Genomic DNA, 14963 nt, shown 5'->3' with positions numbered 1-14963 from the left:
CATGTTTCAATTTTAAAGAAATCCGATCTGACAGATCTTTAGATATCGGTCCAAAGTTCACGTAAAAAAAGTTTTGTGCACGTGGAGCGAAAATTCCAGAATAAAAGCGGGTTTACGCGTTTTACAAACTGCTCAAAATGGCGGAAAATCAAAGGGCGGAGCTTACTTAACAACGACACAGATGTCTTCCGCTTGAGTCAAAGCACGCGTGTAACAAGTTGCATGTCTTCAAACGAAACGAGTCATGACTTATGCCCGTTTGAAGTTTGAATTTTCAAACGCTTCGTATAGCGCCCCCCTTTGGCCGATTGGAATAAAATTGGTTTCAGTGATACTTTGACTAACCCTCCACATCTTTGCCAAATGCCATGAACGTGTAACTTTGCATGTATGATTTAGAGGCCGAAGAATAATTTGCATAAAACCGCAATATTGATTGAATTATTACAAAATTATATTTCACTTTTAAAAAAATCTGGTTGATCAATCTGACCGTATTGGTCCAAAGTTCATGTGAAAAAAGTTTTGTGCACTTGACGCGAAAATCCCAGGAGGAGATAGATTTTTACTGTTTTTCATATAATTACGAATTGTGGGAGACCTAAAGGTCAGAGGTCAAAAGTTAGAGGGTAAAAGTTGTTCGGCATGAGGAGACGCATAAGTGTATACAGGTTTCATGGCTGTATGTATAACACAGCATGAGCTATACCTGTTCAAAGATCGCACTTTCGAAGGCTTCCTACAGCGCCACCATTTGGCCGATTGCTGTATAAAGTAATAGCACACATCGCCACTGTAAACTGAACACATTGATGTTTTTATTTTCATTTTCTCACTAAGTATGTAGGAGTAGAAAGGAACCGAAAATCCCGTCTACTTACTAGATAAATAAATAAATAAATAATGACAATATCTAAAGTGTGCTCGCCAGGTACTGGCGAGCCCACAACTAGACAAAAATGAACAGAAGACAAATAAGAGGACACATGGGTGGGTAGCAATCTAGATCACTCAACTAGAACTGCACTCTGTCGAGGTGCCAAGTTGTGCCTTGTGCACAAGTAGGCCATGTATGTGCGCCAGTAGAGCGCGGCATGAGGTGCACTCAACACTGGCGATGCCAGTGGCATCACCAGGGATGCTGGTCCCTCATTGGCTGTATATCGAAGAACACCGACATACATACGCAGCCGAACACAGTACTTGCACGCTCTGCTGGTGCAAGTAATTATTGTCAAGCAAAGTCACATTTCTTGGAACTTAGCTTGTGTATTCTGTCCGTCATGACGGATTTGTTCCTTAGCAATGAAGAGCATCTCGTTGAATCATCTCTTGAAACATGGAGAACTTGGAGACTCCAGTTTACCAGTATAGGCTATACATTTTTTGGCAGGAGGAAAGGGCCTTTGTCTCATCAGAGCAATCTGGCTGAATATTTGTCTGGAAAACCAATTGAATATATCTCCCCATGTTTTGCCAAGTGGAAGTTGTGGAGGATGGTGGTTGCTCTCACAATCTTCTCAGGATTGTCAGGGCTCAGCTCAGCTCTTGGAGCTGAGCCCTATTTATGCATTATTTATTTAATTTGATATGAACTTTCTGGTCAATATTTAGTTAATTGGCTAAATTTCCCCCTGTTCCCTTTCTAAAAGTTGCTATTCCAGCTACTATCCACTAGGTGTCACTCTTGAGTTTTGTATAAAACTAAGCTTGTAATATTGATCAATTTGTAATGATGACCTGATATGATCAAGTGGAATGCTGGCTGAATTCTGAAGTAGGCTATGGGTTAATACAGCAGTGCACTAACTAAAATACAGGAGAGACTCAAAATAAGATTTCTGGTTGTATATCCACCTGTGTTGATTGAATCATTGATTGAATCAGGGTTTATTGAATCATTGACCAAGTCTCCATATCTAGGCTACTACAACCCTACTGATAAGCTTGCTTGATATTATAGATAAGGTCGATGCATGGCTCTGATGTCTGATCACATACTTTTACTTTAGAGTAAATTACTGTATAGACAGTTTGGCCAATAAGGAATTGCATTCCTGGCATCATTTACCAGCTTAAATGTCCTTAAATGTCCCCACCCTTAAGATCCCCACCCTGCAATTATGCATGTGCAAGAATGTACTATTATCACTAATTTGACACATGTGCTAAACTGAGGAAACTGACTGTAAATGGGATGTTTGTGGTATGTGCTATTTACAGTAACACATGCCATCCTGCCAACAAAAAGCAGGAAAATGTCTGTGTCTGGGAAAGAGCTGTGATGCAGGTCTGCCTCTATTTGTGGGTAGGCCTACAATACATGCTTGAAATGCAAAGAAGAAAAACAGAATAGTGGAGAATGAAAACAAGCTGATCAAGGATGTTTATCTTATGGTTTGTGGAACTGCAGTATATATGACAAAATAAATGCCATAATTCTGAGTTCTGACACTTAATTTCACTTTGTTTTTACTTTCATTGCCTATATGGCATTGTGCTATTGCATTAAGAGTGACACATTGATTATAGTGATCTCCTGGCACATCTGGAACAGGTGAATGTGAATTAAATAACAGTCTCCCATCAAGCTCAGCCTCACAGCATTATAATATTCCATATTGGTGTTATTATCATGCCATCAGCCCGGGCATGGCTAATTACATGATAACAGAGTGGGGTGGAGACTGGAGAGGAGAGGGGGGTGAGTTCAGAGAGACTCCTCCTCACACTCTCACTCACTGTGAGCTTTTCTCGTGTTGTTGTCTTTCCTCTCCACCCCTCATACCTCGTTCAGTCAGTGGTGGAGAGCTGAGGGTCACACTGGACAAGACAACAGAGGGAAATGCACAAAGGTAATTTCATTCTCAACAAGCAAGAGACACTACTAGCCTAATTGTGCTGCTATACAAACAGGGGTAGACTGTACAGTGCCTGGGGTTGGCTGTACTGTGCGGCAAGGAGAGGGGAGGGGTGGGGGCCACTGTTATCACCCGTGGATTTCAGCACGTGCTCGTGCTGCTGAACTCTGCACTAGGCTACAGCACGTTGCTGGATGGAGGAGAGCATGCAGGTAGAAGAAGACGGGGCAATTGAGGTCCCGGATCCCACCGACCCACTGACCGACAAAGAATTCCAGATTATTAACCTCACCTGGGCCGAGGTCTACAAGAATGCCGACAATGTCGGGGTGGCCGTACTGGTCAGGTAGGCTATTATTTATATTTTATTTCCCTTAATCCGTTCATCTCTAGGGAATATTTTTGACAGCAGCCAGGCTACACAGCACCAGGCGGAGCACCAATGTTTACTCACCTTTCTTTCACCTCCAGGAAAATACATACCGTACAGTGGCGTCAGTTCAGAAAAAAGGTATGGCAACATGACTGGTGTCTTGCACCAGTCATGTTGCCATACCTTAGCAACAGGCACCATGAAAAGTACATTTTATTATTTCCCCCTGTAGTCTGCCAAGGTAGGCTATGGCAGCTGCCATAGCTTGCCATACCCAATTGACGCCTCTGATACCATATACCGGTAAGCTTATCGTTCACACTCCAGTCCAGACGACACGAACACAGTGGACGCTCTTAACGGGGAGAATGGTTTATTGGATCTTTTTCATGTTTTATCACCTCACCTTTCATGGTATTCGTGTAGCCTTTACTCATTCATACATCCGCAGGCTGTTGGATTCCCATCAGCAACAGCTGCCACCACCTCTAGCATGTGAGCCAAAACTGTCGGGTTCCCTCGTTATTATTATTAACTCTGCAACTTAAATCAGCCTATAATTGCAGCTCATGCAAGATAATAATTTTTCTCCTTCTGTTGTTACAGTAGGCCTAGTCTATAACAAATCCTCTTATTCTCACACATGACGTGTGAAATCTAGGGTTTTCTTTTGCCACCTGCTCATGCAGGTAAGCAGGGTTGTGTTCCACAAATACTTTTTTAATGCAACAATACAACCAGATAATAATATATGATGATAATTATGTGTATGTTAATGAAGTACAAATAAAACCCCAAATAGATGGGCTGAGAAAAAAAAAAAAAAAAAAGAATGTAAGAATAGCAGGTATAGGCTATGATTTAAAAAAAAGTAGCCTTAATGTCTTGCAGCAATGGTGAATGTGCAGAATAAGTTAATTATTAACCATGATTTATTGAATGTGCAGAAGGCTTACCTATATCTCTTTCACTTCTCTATGTACTTTTGTGCAGCTAATATTCTGAGCAACTAGTCTGGATTTGTACAGATTGAATGCAGATTTTGTTGTATTTAGTTTATTTATTTAGTTTTTTGTTTTTTTGTCCTTGTTCAGGCTGCAGTCTTGAGCCCAGGGCTAAGGAAACCTTTTTTGTCTTTGAAAATCCTTGAAATCTATGAAAGCACAAGGTGGTCCACAATCCACATCCTCCACAGTATATGCAGCTGTATATGATGCTTTCTTTATCCTATGAAATTATATGTTCTCGCTCTAGCAAAAGGAATGCAATCACTCTTATTCATCACTAATGAAATTCTCACTGCTCCCGACCCCTTTCCACACAAGAAGCAAATGCCAAACAATTTAATCCATCTTACTGTTTTCAGACATATTTGGCACTAAAAGTGGTCCCTCCCTTAAATGGGAGGTCATGTTTCGCATACCTATAGAGGACTAGATGACACCAGAGAGAGATATCTCCGTACCAAAGCCCAGGGGTGTCGCACCAAATTCTGGGCCCCGGGTACAAGGATTCACTGTGGGGCCCCTGTGCTTTAACTATTGAAAAATAGCAGATATACAAGCTCACAGCGCGGCACCGAGTGCCGCGCTGCGAGCTTGTAGATCTGCCATTTCTGAAAAATCATGAAAATCTTTGAATATTTCAAATCCTTCTAAGGTTTTTTGAAAAATCTATGTTTCGATGTCAGTGGAGCTCAAACCTTTTCATGTGAAGGACCCCCAAAATGGTATGTATTTGGCCACGGACCCGCATCTCAAAATATTTAGTTCCAAGGACCCCCCAGAAGCAAGATTTGAGTTACAAATGTTCGCTTAAAAAATACATATATATTCAAAGATTTGCACACAGTTTTCACGACTTTTCAAAAATAGCAGATCTACAAGCTTGCAGCGCGGCACTCGGTGCCGCGCTGTGAGCTTGTATATCTGCTATTTTTCAATAGCTAAAGTATAAAATAATTAAGGCCCCTCCACCACCTTGGGCCCTAGTAACTCAATCCCACTTTCCTACCCCTTGTGACGCCCCTGCCAAAGCCTCTCAAACCAAAAAACTCCCCACTCTATCCAGGTTACAGGACCAAAGAATGAGAACCCTATATAGGGACCGATTTTTAAAAACGTTTCAGCTTTTTATGTCATTCGTTCGAGCAACTATTGTATCTATTGTGCACACCTCTTCAGTAAATGATTGGATATTTGAACTGATATTATAGGCACTCCTGTAAAATCACGAAACAACTTGGCAGACTGGCAAAAGTCAGTTATCTGAATCAGTAGCTACTTGCTGATTGTTGTGGTATGCAAGTTCTTTGGAGTTTGACAGACAGCGAGATACAGTACATGACCTCACATCCAGTCAATGTTTTCAGGTGATCTTTTATGATTGAGAGGGGTGAAAGTTGAGAGCAAGGTTAGCAATAGTAAGGCACTTGCACTCTTACAGTCATAATTTATGACTGTGACAACAGCTTGTGAAACTAGATTAACACAGCCTACTCATGTTCCTGTGAGCACACAATGAAGCATAGACCAGGGGTCTTCAACGTTTTCAGGCCAAGGACCCCTTAGTTGTGAGAGAGATGAAGCAGTGACCCCCACAACCTTTTCATAGATTCCATATCGTTTCATTGTTTGACAGCACAATCATTAGTATATTTTGGATTCATGTCAATTTGTGTTTTCAGATATTTAACCACTTGAACGCTCAATACTTCTCCCCTCTACACCAAACATCTTTGCAGAAAATAGCCGATCTACAAGCGAGGCGTTGTGAGCTTGTAGATCTGCTATTTTTGGTTAATATTTGCAGAATCTGGTTAAGAATCTGGTTTAAAAGGAGATACACTGTATATATATTTTTTTCTATCGCACAAAGATTTGGAGGACCCCCTGTAGTAACTTTGAGGACCCTCTAGGGTCCCGGGCCCCTTGTTGAAGACCCTTGGCATAGACAGTACAGAATGTTATAACTAAATTGTTGTGTAGCATTCGTTTTCAGCTTAACCACACTGCTAAATTGAAGTAGTTCTATAGTCAAACGGCCTTGATGGTGAAAGATAACCAACATTGCAAACAAAGAACAGCTCTGTAAAATTTCCTGTGAACTGTGCTCTTGAGCGAGTCTCAAAGAACAGAAATGGGAGGATTAAGAGCCCAATGAATATATAAAATACTAATGAGGCTATTTATATGCAACCACAAGTCATGCAATTACTGTATGAAGGAGAGAGATTAAACAGCACAGTTCCTCAGTGCTTAGCTGTGAATATTGGAATCCTGCATTGCATTCTTGATAGCATGACAAATACATTCAGTTTTTCACAGATTTTGGGGGAATTTTAGGACCTTTTTGAGGTGTTTTTTAAAGCATCACTAGCAGCTGTGTCTGTTGTCCTTAGGTTACCTATCGTTGGTCTATATCCCCTCAGCACTTTGGTCTCAACATCATGGCCCTACCATGGCCTATCCTCTCTAGCACCACCAATACGCCAGAATCCGTCTTTTGCTGTGCACCTTCATGCTCCCCCTGTGACCCATACTGATTTTCACGATATCTGATATCCTAGATCAGTGGTTCTCAACCTTTTCAGGCCGCAAACCCCAAAATAATCATATTTTAACTGCGGACCCCCCCCCCCCCCCCCCCCCCTGACGAGCACCAAGAGTTGAGGCATTACATTTTGTATAACATGGTTATATTGGGACAATAGGAGATCTACAAGCTCACAACACATCGCGTTGTGGCGTTGTGAGCATGTAGATCGTTGTAAAAATGTCTGCCTCTAATATTTGACAATTTGGCCAATGTTTAATTTGTCATTTTAGAGGTATTAAAAAGTCCTTGAAATGTCACTTTAGAAATGTGCATATACCCTCTATACACCTAAACTTCATGTTGGTTTGTTTGCTGTTGAGGGAGAAAACAATGCTGCACATTAAGTTAATCATCTGGGGACCCCCCCAAAATAATTTGGGGACCCCCCTGGGGGTCCCCAAACCCACAGGTTGAGAACCACTGTCCTAGATATAGATATATATCTAGCTCCATCATTACGCCAAAACCTCCAACTCTTGTGTATAAGATATCTCAAATTATAATGGGTAGATTGCCATGAAACCTGGAGGATGAAACCTACCTATTAGCATGAAAGCATGCCCTTTCCTCTTTTGTTAAAACCCTTCATTGGTTAAATATTTATAAGACACACTTTCAAAATGCTTCAGAAATGGCAACAATAGCCAATCTACAAAAGGTTGCAACTTGTGAGCTCGTAGGCTTGTTTCACTACTGTTGTGTGACACTCTTGTATGACTAAATAGCCTAGGCCATTGATTTATGAAGAAACAACATAAAAGGATGAAATGTGGTTTTTCTGGCAGACAGCGACAATATGGTGTCAGCAGCTGTGCACACATGAAAGCATGCACATCATGTTATCAGCAGCACCAATTTCTCTGCTTTCTCTGAGTAACATCTCCATAGCATCACTCTCAGCCAGTGTTGATTTCGACTAAAACTATGAAGAAAAATGTTTGTCGATAGGGCTGTCACAATTATTACATAATCGTCTAATCGCAATTATTTGAGGTAATCGCGATTATTTTGCATAATCGTCATAATCGTTTCCATGTTGAGAGATGTTAATATAGTTTCAAACACTTTTAAAAAGTAGTGCAAATAGCAGATCTATCAATGTTATTTTTTAAGTATAAAGTTGTAAAATATGCCTGTCATTTCTTTGTATATTTAGGTTATGTGTCATATCTACCATGTGCAACTTCAAAGCCTACAAGCCAAACAAAAATGTAATTGTCAACGAAAAAACACAATTAAATCGCTAATTGCAATTATTTGAGCGACAATTAATCGTCATGTAAAATGTCATATCGTGACAGCCCTATTTGTCGACTACCTTTTTTTCACTGACGAAAACGGAATAAAAACAAAAAAAAAAATAGAAAGATGCAATTCTGGAAAATTGCAAGTGTGGTTGCCCTGACACGAGTCACAAGGAATCCGCTGGGAAATGTATTCCGTCTTACCATTCCGTCTCCGACCATATGCCCATATGGGTATCTCTGGGTATCTGTCTGTCGTTGTCACATTTGAGCGGTGCTAACAAGCCCCCAGAACCACGGTAGAACGTTGAAGCAGCCTTAGCCTGGTGCTTCAAATGCCACTGAGAAACTTGCATTGAAAAAATAGCTGCAGCGGGGCAGTGCACTCTCTATTATTATATTATTATTATAAAAATGAATTACCTCTAATGGGTGCTACTGCTAACCATTCCATCCATGTCCCATTTCATGCCCATATATGGAGATCCCTCATGTCATCAATATTAAGCCCATATCTTGGAATGCCAATAGCCTATATGGACATACTGTGTCAATGTGGTCTATGACGTCAGTCATCTATGAGCGCAAAAAACACCCATATTTGGGAAAGGTTTAATCTTTGCATTTTCCCATTCAAGTCAATGGAGAAAATTGAATATCAATGATGAATATATAAATTAAACTACATATAAACGTATCTCTTAGCAAAATGCAAGCAGAGCTGTTGTGTTTTACAAAGCTCAAAGCATCCAACTGTTTTACAAAGTGTACAATGCAACTGAAGCTGACAGATCTACAAGCTCACAACGCATCTTGTGGTGAGCTTGTAGATCGGATATTTTTGGTGAATGTCCCCCAAGAATAGGGATGCTGGGGTTTGAGTGATTGAATAATAAGTATAAACGTCTATTTAGCTGAAGTCAGATGATGTCATTTTCTATCCAAAACCCCTAAGAGACTTTTTGTCTTGTTTTAAATCAAGATTTGTATTTTATTTTATCATTTATTTTATTTGTTACAAAGAAGAAAGAAATAATTTCTAGGATATCATTTGAGTTATTGATTTGAATTGTTGCACTCTGACTGTTACTTATCTGTTCAATTCAATTCAAAGGAGCTTTATTGGCATGGGAAAACATACCTTTACATTGCCAAAGTTCACTAGCCTTGCATACCCAGACACGGTTGTGGATATTAGTCTGGTCCTTCTCAGTGTTATTTATTTCCAAGGGGCAGTTACAAAAAGATTGAACCAGATCTGTTCATTTTACTTCACATTTTGTGAATAAAGCCTAATTGGATAAAATGTTGTCATTTCATCATTATTCCATTCATGACAATCTTTTGGTTCAATGAGGTTTGGCCTGGCTTATATAGATGTAAATGTGGCTGTTGTCTGTGCGTTTCCTTAACTTCTTCAGTGCCATATTTAAAGTGGGACCTCTTATATTGCCGGTTCGCCAACAAAGGGTTAAAAAAATAGTGTGCACGCTGGTGCACACATTCGTGCACAGATCATGCACTATGCATGTGCATGCTTTTCACAGCTTTCAAACAAAAAAATCCGCTTGGAAATCCGTTCAGGCATTCAGGAGAAGGCAGCCCTTATGTTTTCTTCAAATGTAAACAAACATGGCTGCCATGTTTGAAAGATGGGGTTGGTATGGGGGTTAAACATGCAATTTCGCGATCGCGATCATGGCTAGTACACTGTTGGAGGTCCAATTTTTTTTTTTTTTATTATTTAAAAAAAAAAGACGTCCAGAAGACGTCTGGGAGGGAGGTCCATAGTTAAAAAGACGTTTTTATTATAGAAAACGTCTTTTTTGGCAGGGTATGAGTTAATTATTAGACTTGTCATGAAGTGTGTTACAAAATTATTGTAAACGTCCAAAATGGACCGTCATTTCGCTTTGGTATTTTGCTGAGTGGCTCCTGAGCCATCTTAAATTGAGTAGCCCTGATATAGGGGATACTTGCGAGTATCGGGTTGAACACTGCTACGTTGGGGTTTACCCCAGTGGACAAGTGGGTCACCTCCCTTCGGTGCACTGCTGTTTGTATGTTTATGGGTGGGCAAGTTGGCACTCTGTCGAGGTGCCAACTTGTGCCTTGTTCAGGTTGCACTTGTTGGTGGTGACGTCACCAAGAACAGTGCTCCCTCATTGGCTAAAGGCCCTGCCTTTGTACTGTACTGATAATAGTACTTTCACGCTACGCTGGTGCAAGTAACTAAGCTACGATGATTTAAATTAAGACTAAATATTTTGACAGTTTCTTCAACAAATAAAAACTAGACTATTTGGGAGGGACTATAGGAGAAGAGATCCAGTAGAAGTAAAAGACAAGTCAAATCTTTGGTTGCGCTCTGAAAATAGCAGATCTACAAGCCCATCAAAATCAACACTGCTCTCAGCGCAAAACCACAAAGAATTTCACAGAACACACAGGAACATAAAAAGACACTTGGTGCCCCACACCCTCCATGCACGGACCACCCGCCACCAAAGCTTGTTCCACACTCCTGTTTTCTGACGTAAACTGACAGACGAAGCTTTAACAGGAGGCAATCCTCACCTTAAAGAGCTGACTCTGGCCATGTGCTCTGGCGCTAATGTAAACATATTGACTTATTTCATGCAAGTTTTTCTACTGGTGAGACAGAAACAAGACATCTGGAGTGGATAAAAAGCAGCTCATTGCATTGGCTCTGTCTCTGTTTGTAGTCTCTGCTGAGTATTAGGATTCCTCTGTATTCATTCTGTTCATTCTTTACATCTGTACATCTGTACATCTGGGGGTTAAACAAGGACATCTTCTTGTTATTGTTCCTAGAAAAAGCACACTGTCAGCCAGGATGAACAAAGTGATGTCAATAATAGGAACAGCTTAGGGAACAAATACATAATTCTTAATAACAGTCATATATCTATATTAATTACAAGTGCTGGCGTTCCAGCTTCTTCCATAAGAGAGAGCCAGGCAAACACACTGTGCTGTATGACACTTGGTAGCAGACACACCTCCATCGAAGTGGGTGAAGGAATGACAGAAAGTGTCACACAAGAGTTTATTTTATAGTGTTCCATGTTGTAGCTAGAAGGCCTGCATAATAAAAGCTGTTGCGCTTGTGCAGAGTTAGAGATCAACACAAAGTGGAGTTTTGTAGAAGAAATTCAGGAAATGCCACATTGTCAGTTCAAACCAACTACACAATAAAAACTAAATTAGAAAAGAGCACTCCTCTGAGGGATACACCAGACAGGGTTGCTTAGCCACGTCTAGGGCTGTGTAAGTCGCTGGTTGCGGCAAAATGGTTGGAAATCTGGCTCTGCTGAAATAGCCATGGCTTTTTGTATGTTTTGTTTAGCCACATGTGTCCTACCCCCCGTAAAAGTGTGTGTTTGTGTGTACAGCTGCTGCTGCATGCACCAGGTGCCCAAATACCGGTATAGTGCTCTGATATCTAAAGTATATACTTGACTTCATGAAGTAAGTGTGTGTGTGTGTGTGTGTGTGTGTGTGTGTGTGTGTGTGTGTGTGTGTGTGTGTGTGTGTGTGTGTGTGTGTGTGTGTGTGTGTGTGTGTGTGTTACACACATTGGTAATTTATTCACTTCCAACATTTGTGAGAGGGTCCTATTTTCTAAAACAAATTTGAGGCTTCTCCAGAAGCACTTTAACTTATGCCCAAAGGGGGCACCACAAATGCAAAAAGTTGTACCTTATGTTGTAGAAACGCTTTTACCCTACTAAATTACGTGGTTCCTGCCGGCTCCAACCCACAGCCCTGGTTAGGCCACCCAGCCCGGCGGAGGCATGCACTTAACTTATGCCCAAAGAGGGCACCATAAATGCAAAAAGTTGTACCTTATGTTGTAGAAACGCTTTTACCCTACTCAATTATGTGGTTCCTGCCGGCTCCAACCCACAGCCCTGGTTAGGCCACCCAGCCCGGCGGAGGCATGCACTATAAAGAGCACCCCTCTCTAGTTTGTCACATTTCTGGCTGTAGGAGGAGATTTTATCTCATGTTGAACTTTTTAAAATTCATTGCAGTGACGTAAATCTGCAATGTTTACTAAATGTTTTTGCAAAGTAAATCATGAAAAACCTTTGGAAATTAAATGAAATTGTTGGAAATGGTGACTGGCTTCAAAATGCAAGCCCAAGAATATTAGTGAACTTTAGGCACATGAGTAATGAAAAAGATTAAAGGGGAAGAAGTGCGGCATTCTCATGTCAACGCTTATGTTTACTTATGATATGTCATCAGCATAAGAAGTGCACTTGCATCTGTAGGGTGTAGCGTAGAGACTGTAGGTTAGCGCAGCCCCATGGCAGCTGCATGTACTCACATCTCCCACTTGTCCTCCTCTGCATGCAGGCTCTTTGTGAACTATCCCTCTGCCAAGCAGTACTTCAGTAACTTTAAGCACATAGAGGACCCTGAAGAGCTGAGGCAGAGTGACCAGCTCAAGAAGCATGGCCGTAGGGTGATGACCAGCCTCAACACGCTGGTGGAGAACCTCGGTGACGCAGAGAAACTGCTCTCAATTTTCAAGATGTTGGGCAAGGGCCATGCACTCAGACACAAGGTGGACCCTGTGTACTTCAAGGTAGAGTGCAATGCACACACACACACACACACACACACACACACACACGCACACACACACACACACACACACACACACACACACACACACACACACACACACACACACACACACACACACACAGGTTTGCAATTGCTACTTTGTGGGGACATTACACATAGTCTACTATCTTTGTGGGGACATTCCATTCATTTTAACCCTAACCCTAAACCCTAACCCTTAACCTAACCCCTAAAGACCTTGTGGGGACGTATTCATTTGTCCCCACATGGTTTTTTCCCTGGATTGTACTATCTTTGTGGGGACATGAGGTACCCACAAAGATAGCTTTGCAAGCCCACATACACACACACACACACACACACACACACACACACACACACACACACACACACACACACACACACACACACACACACACGTGCAAGCACTAATAAACACATGCCGTAATAGTGCCAAAAAACTCTTGCGCGTGACTTTTACACTGTTGTACAATGAAGTAGTGTTGTTTTGGTATGAAAATAAAGTCGTACTAAAACATGGGACATGTTCCAAGCTGTTTCATCATTCAACTCTCTCTCCCCCTCTCTCTCTCTCTCCCTCCCTCCCTCCATTTATCAATCTCGCTCCATTATCCAGTATCTGGCTGGCGTGATACTGGAGGTCCTGGCCGAAGCGTACCCTGATGTTGTGACTGCAGAGGTGGGTACTGCCTGGAGCAAGCTTCTGGGTGCGGTCTACTATCACATCTCATGTGTCTACAAGGAATTGGGTTATACGCGGCCAACCAGCTCAGCCAAGTGAAGCCTTAATCCTCAAGGAGCTACATTGAGAACTGTGCACACCAAGACACTGCTACTGTTTTGTCCTTCTATCTTCATGGGGAGGGTCCGATGTACCCAGTACTGCCAGAGGGAAACGGGTGATGATCAGCCTGTATGTCCTTGTTTACTACGCTCAGGATCCGACCCGTGCCCCGTCTAGACACCAGTGTTGGACATGTGCTTAACCCGAGGGGTGGTTTGTGTGTGAGAGCGTGTCTGTGTGTGCGTGTTCAAGTGTGTAAGCCCAAAGTGTGTGTGTGTGTGTGTGTGTGTGTGTGTGTGTGTGTGTGTGTGTGTGTGTGTGTGTGTGTGTGTGTGTGTGTGTGTGTGTGTGTGCACGCGTGCGCACACTCATGCGTGTGTGTGTGTGTGTGTGTGTGTGTGTGTGTGTGTGTGTGTGTGTTAAATGACAATTATTTTTTTTACTGAGTAATGTTTTCCTGAGATTATACTGATAATGGACTAGTTCATCATTAGAAGGCTAAACGTTGGTTATATTCCTTTCGCTTTCACAATTTTATGGTACCCTCACAAAAGACCAAACGTTACCATGGAGATTGACAAATCCAAAGAACATGCAAACATCATTAACCTAACTGGACTGGACTTCTTGGACTAGCTATATAACATTTAACTGGGTTGTGCCTTTTACAGATGTCTATATTGTTGAATCTGATTACAAATGGCCTTTGTTTTGTTTTTTTCATGTTTCATTTGTTTTTGTTGTGTTACTTATGTCCAAACCTGCTCTGTTCCTGCTTTGGATTTTACATCCACCTCTTCCTCACCACAGAATGAAGTTATAAGCTTAAATACCTTGTCTTGTGAGGTAGAATTCAATTAAAAAAAAAAGAATGTTTTAGGTTTTTAGGTTTAATTTAATTGTGCCATAAAAACAATTGAAAGCAAACAGGCATGTGCCGCCAGAGAGGTTTGAAAGTGGGCTTATAAAAATACCTCACAGAGACAATGTATACAATGGAAACAAGGGGGAACATGAACAACAGGAGGTCTTGTGTTATACAGTGTGAATGGATTTTGGAACTCACCACATTAATCCTAGCATCGATATTTTGGGCATGTCATAAGTGAAAATGTGTCAAAATATGATCATTCAAAATCTTTCAAATGTATTCAAGATATTTTGTAAATACCGGTAGCTGATTTACAAGCTCATAACATGTTCTGATGCAAAACATTGCGAGCTTGTAAATTGGAATAGCTTAAGTATAAAATAAGTTGTTACACCCAAATAATCCATCGAAAGAGCTAGGCAGCACATTTTAAAGATACGTAATATACGTGTATATCAGAGTAAATGGCAGGAACGTTAAAGCGGCACTATGTTATTTTTTATTTTGTATTAATAAAATGTACATTTGTCCAATCTGTATGGTAGAGTACAGTATGTTAGTACAATATAACTTATACGATTGGGATGGTTGT

The 14963-nt window shown here is 41.1% G+C and overlaps 1 protein-coding gene across 1 annotated transcript; it reads left to right on the top strand.

The window, feature by feature from the left end:
- Positions 1-3055: 3055 nt before the first annotated feature.
- cygb1 (cytoglobin 1) lies at positions 3056-13497 on the top strand (the record flags this gene model as incomplete). Its single annotated transcript, XM_080723165.1, has 3 exons — positions 3056-3207; positions 12462-12693; positions 13333-13497. 3 exons carry the CDS (start codon positions 3056-3058, stop codon positions 13495-13497), a joined length of 549 nt encoding a protein of 182 aa, XP_080579291.1.
- Between the last annotated feature and the right edge of the window lie 1466 nt (positions 13498-14963).

The sequence above is a fragment of the Nannobrachium achirus genome, assembly GCF_963921795.1.
Source record: "Nannobrachium achirus genome assembly, chromosome: 4".
NCBI classification, from domain to species: Eukaryota; Metazoa; Chordata; class Actinopteri; order Myctophiformes; family Myctophidae; genus Nannobrachium; species Nannobrachium achirus.
Note: the sequence above shows the minus strand (reverse complement) of the source record. Positions and strands in the feature narration are given on the sequence as shown.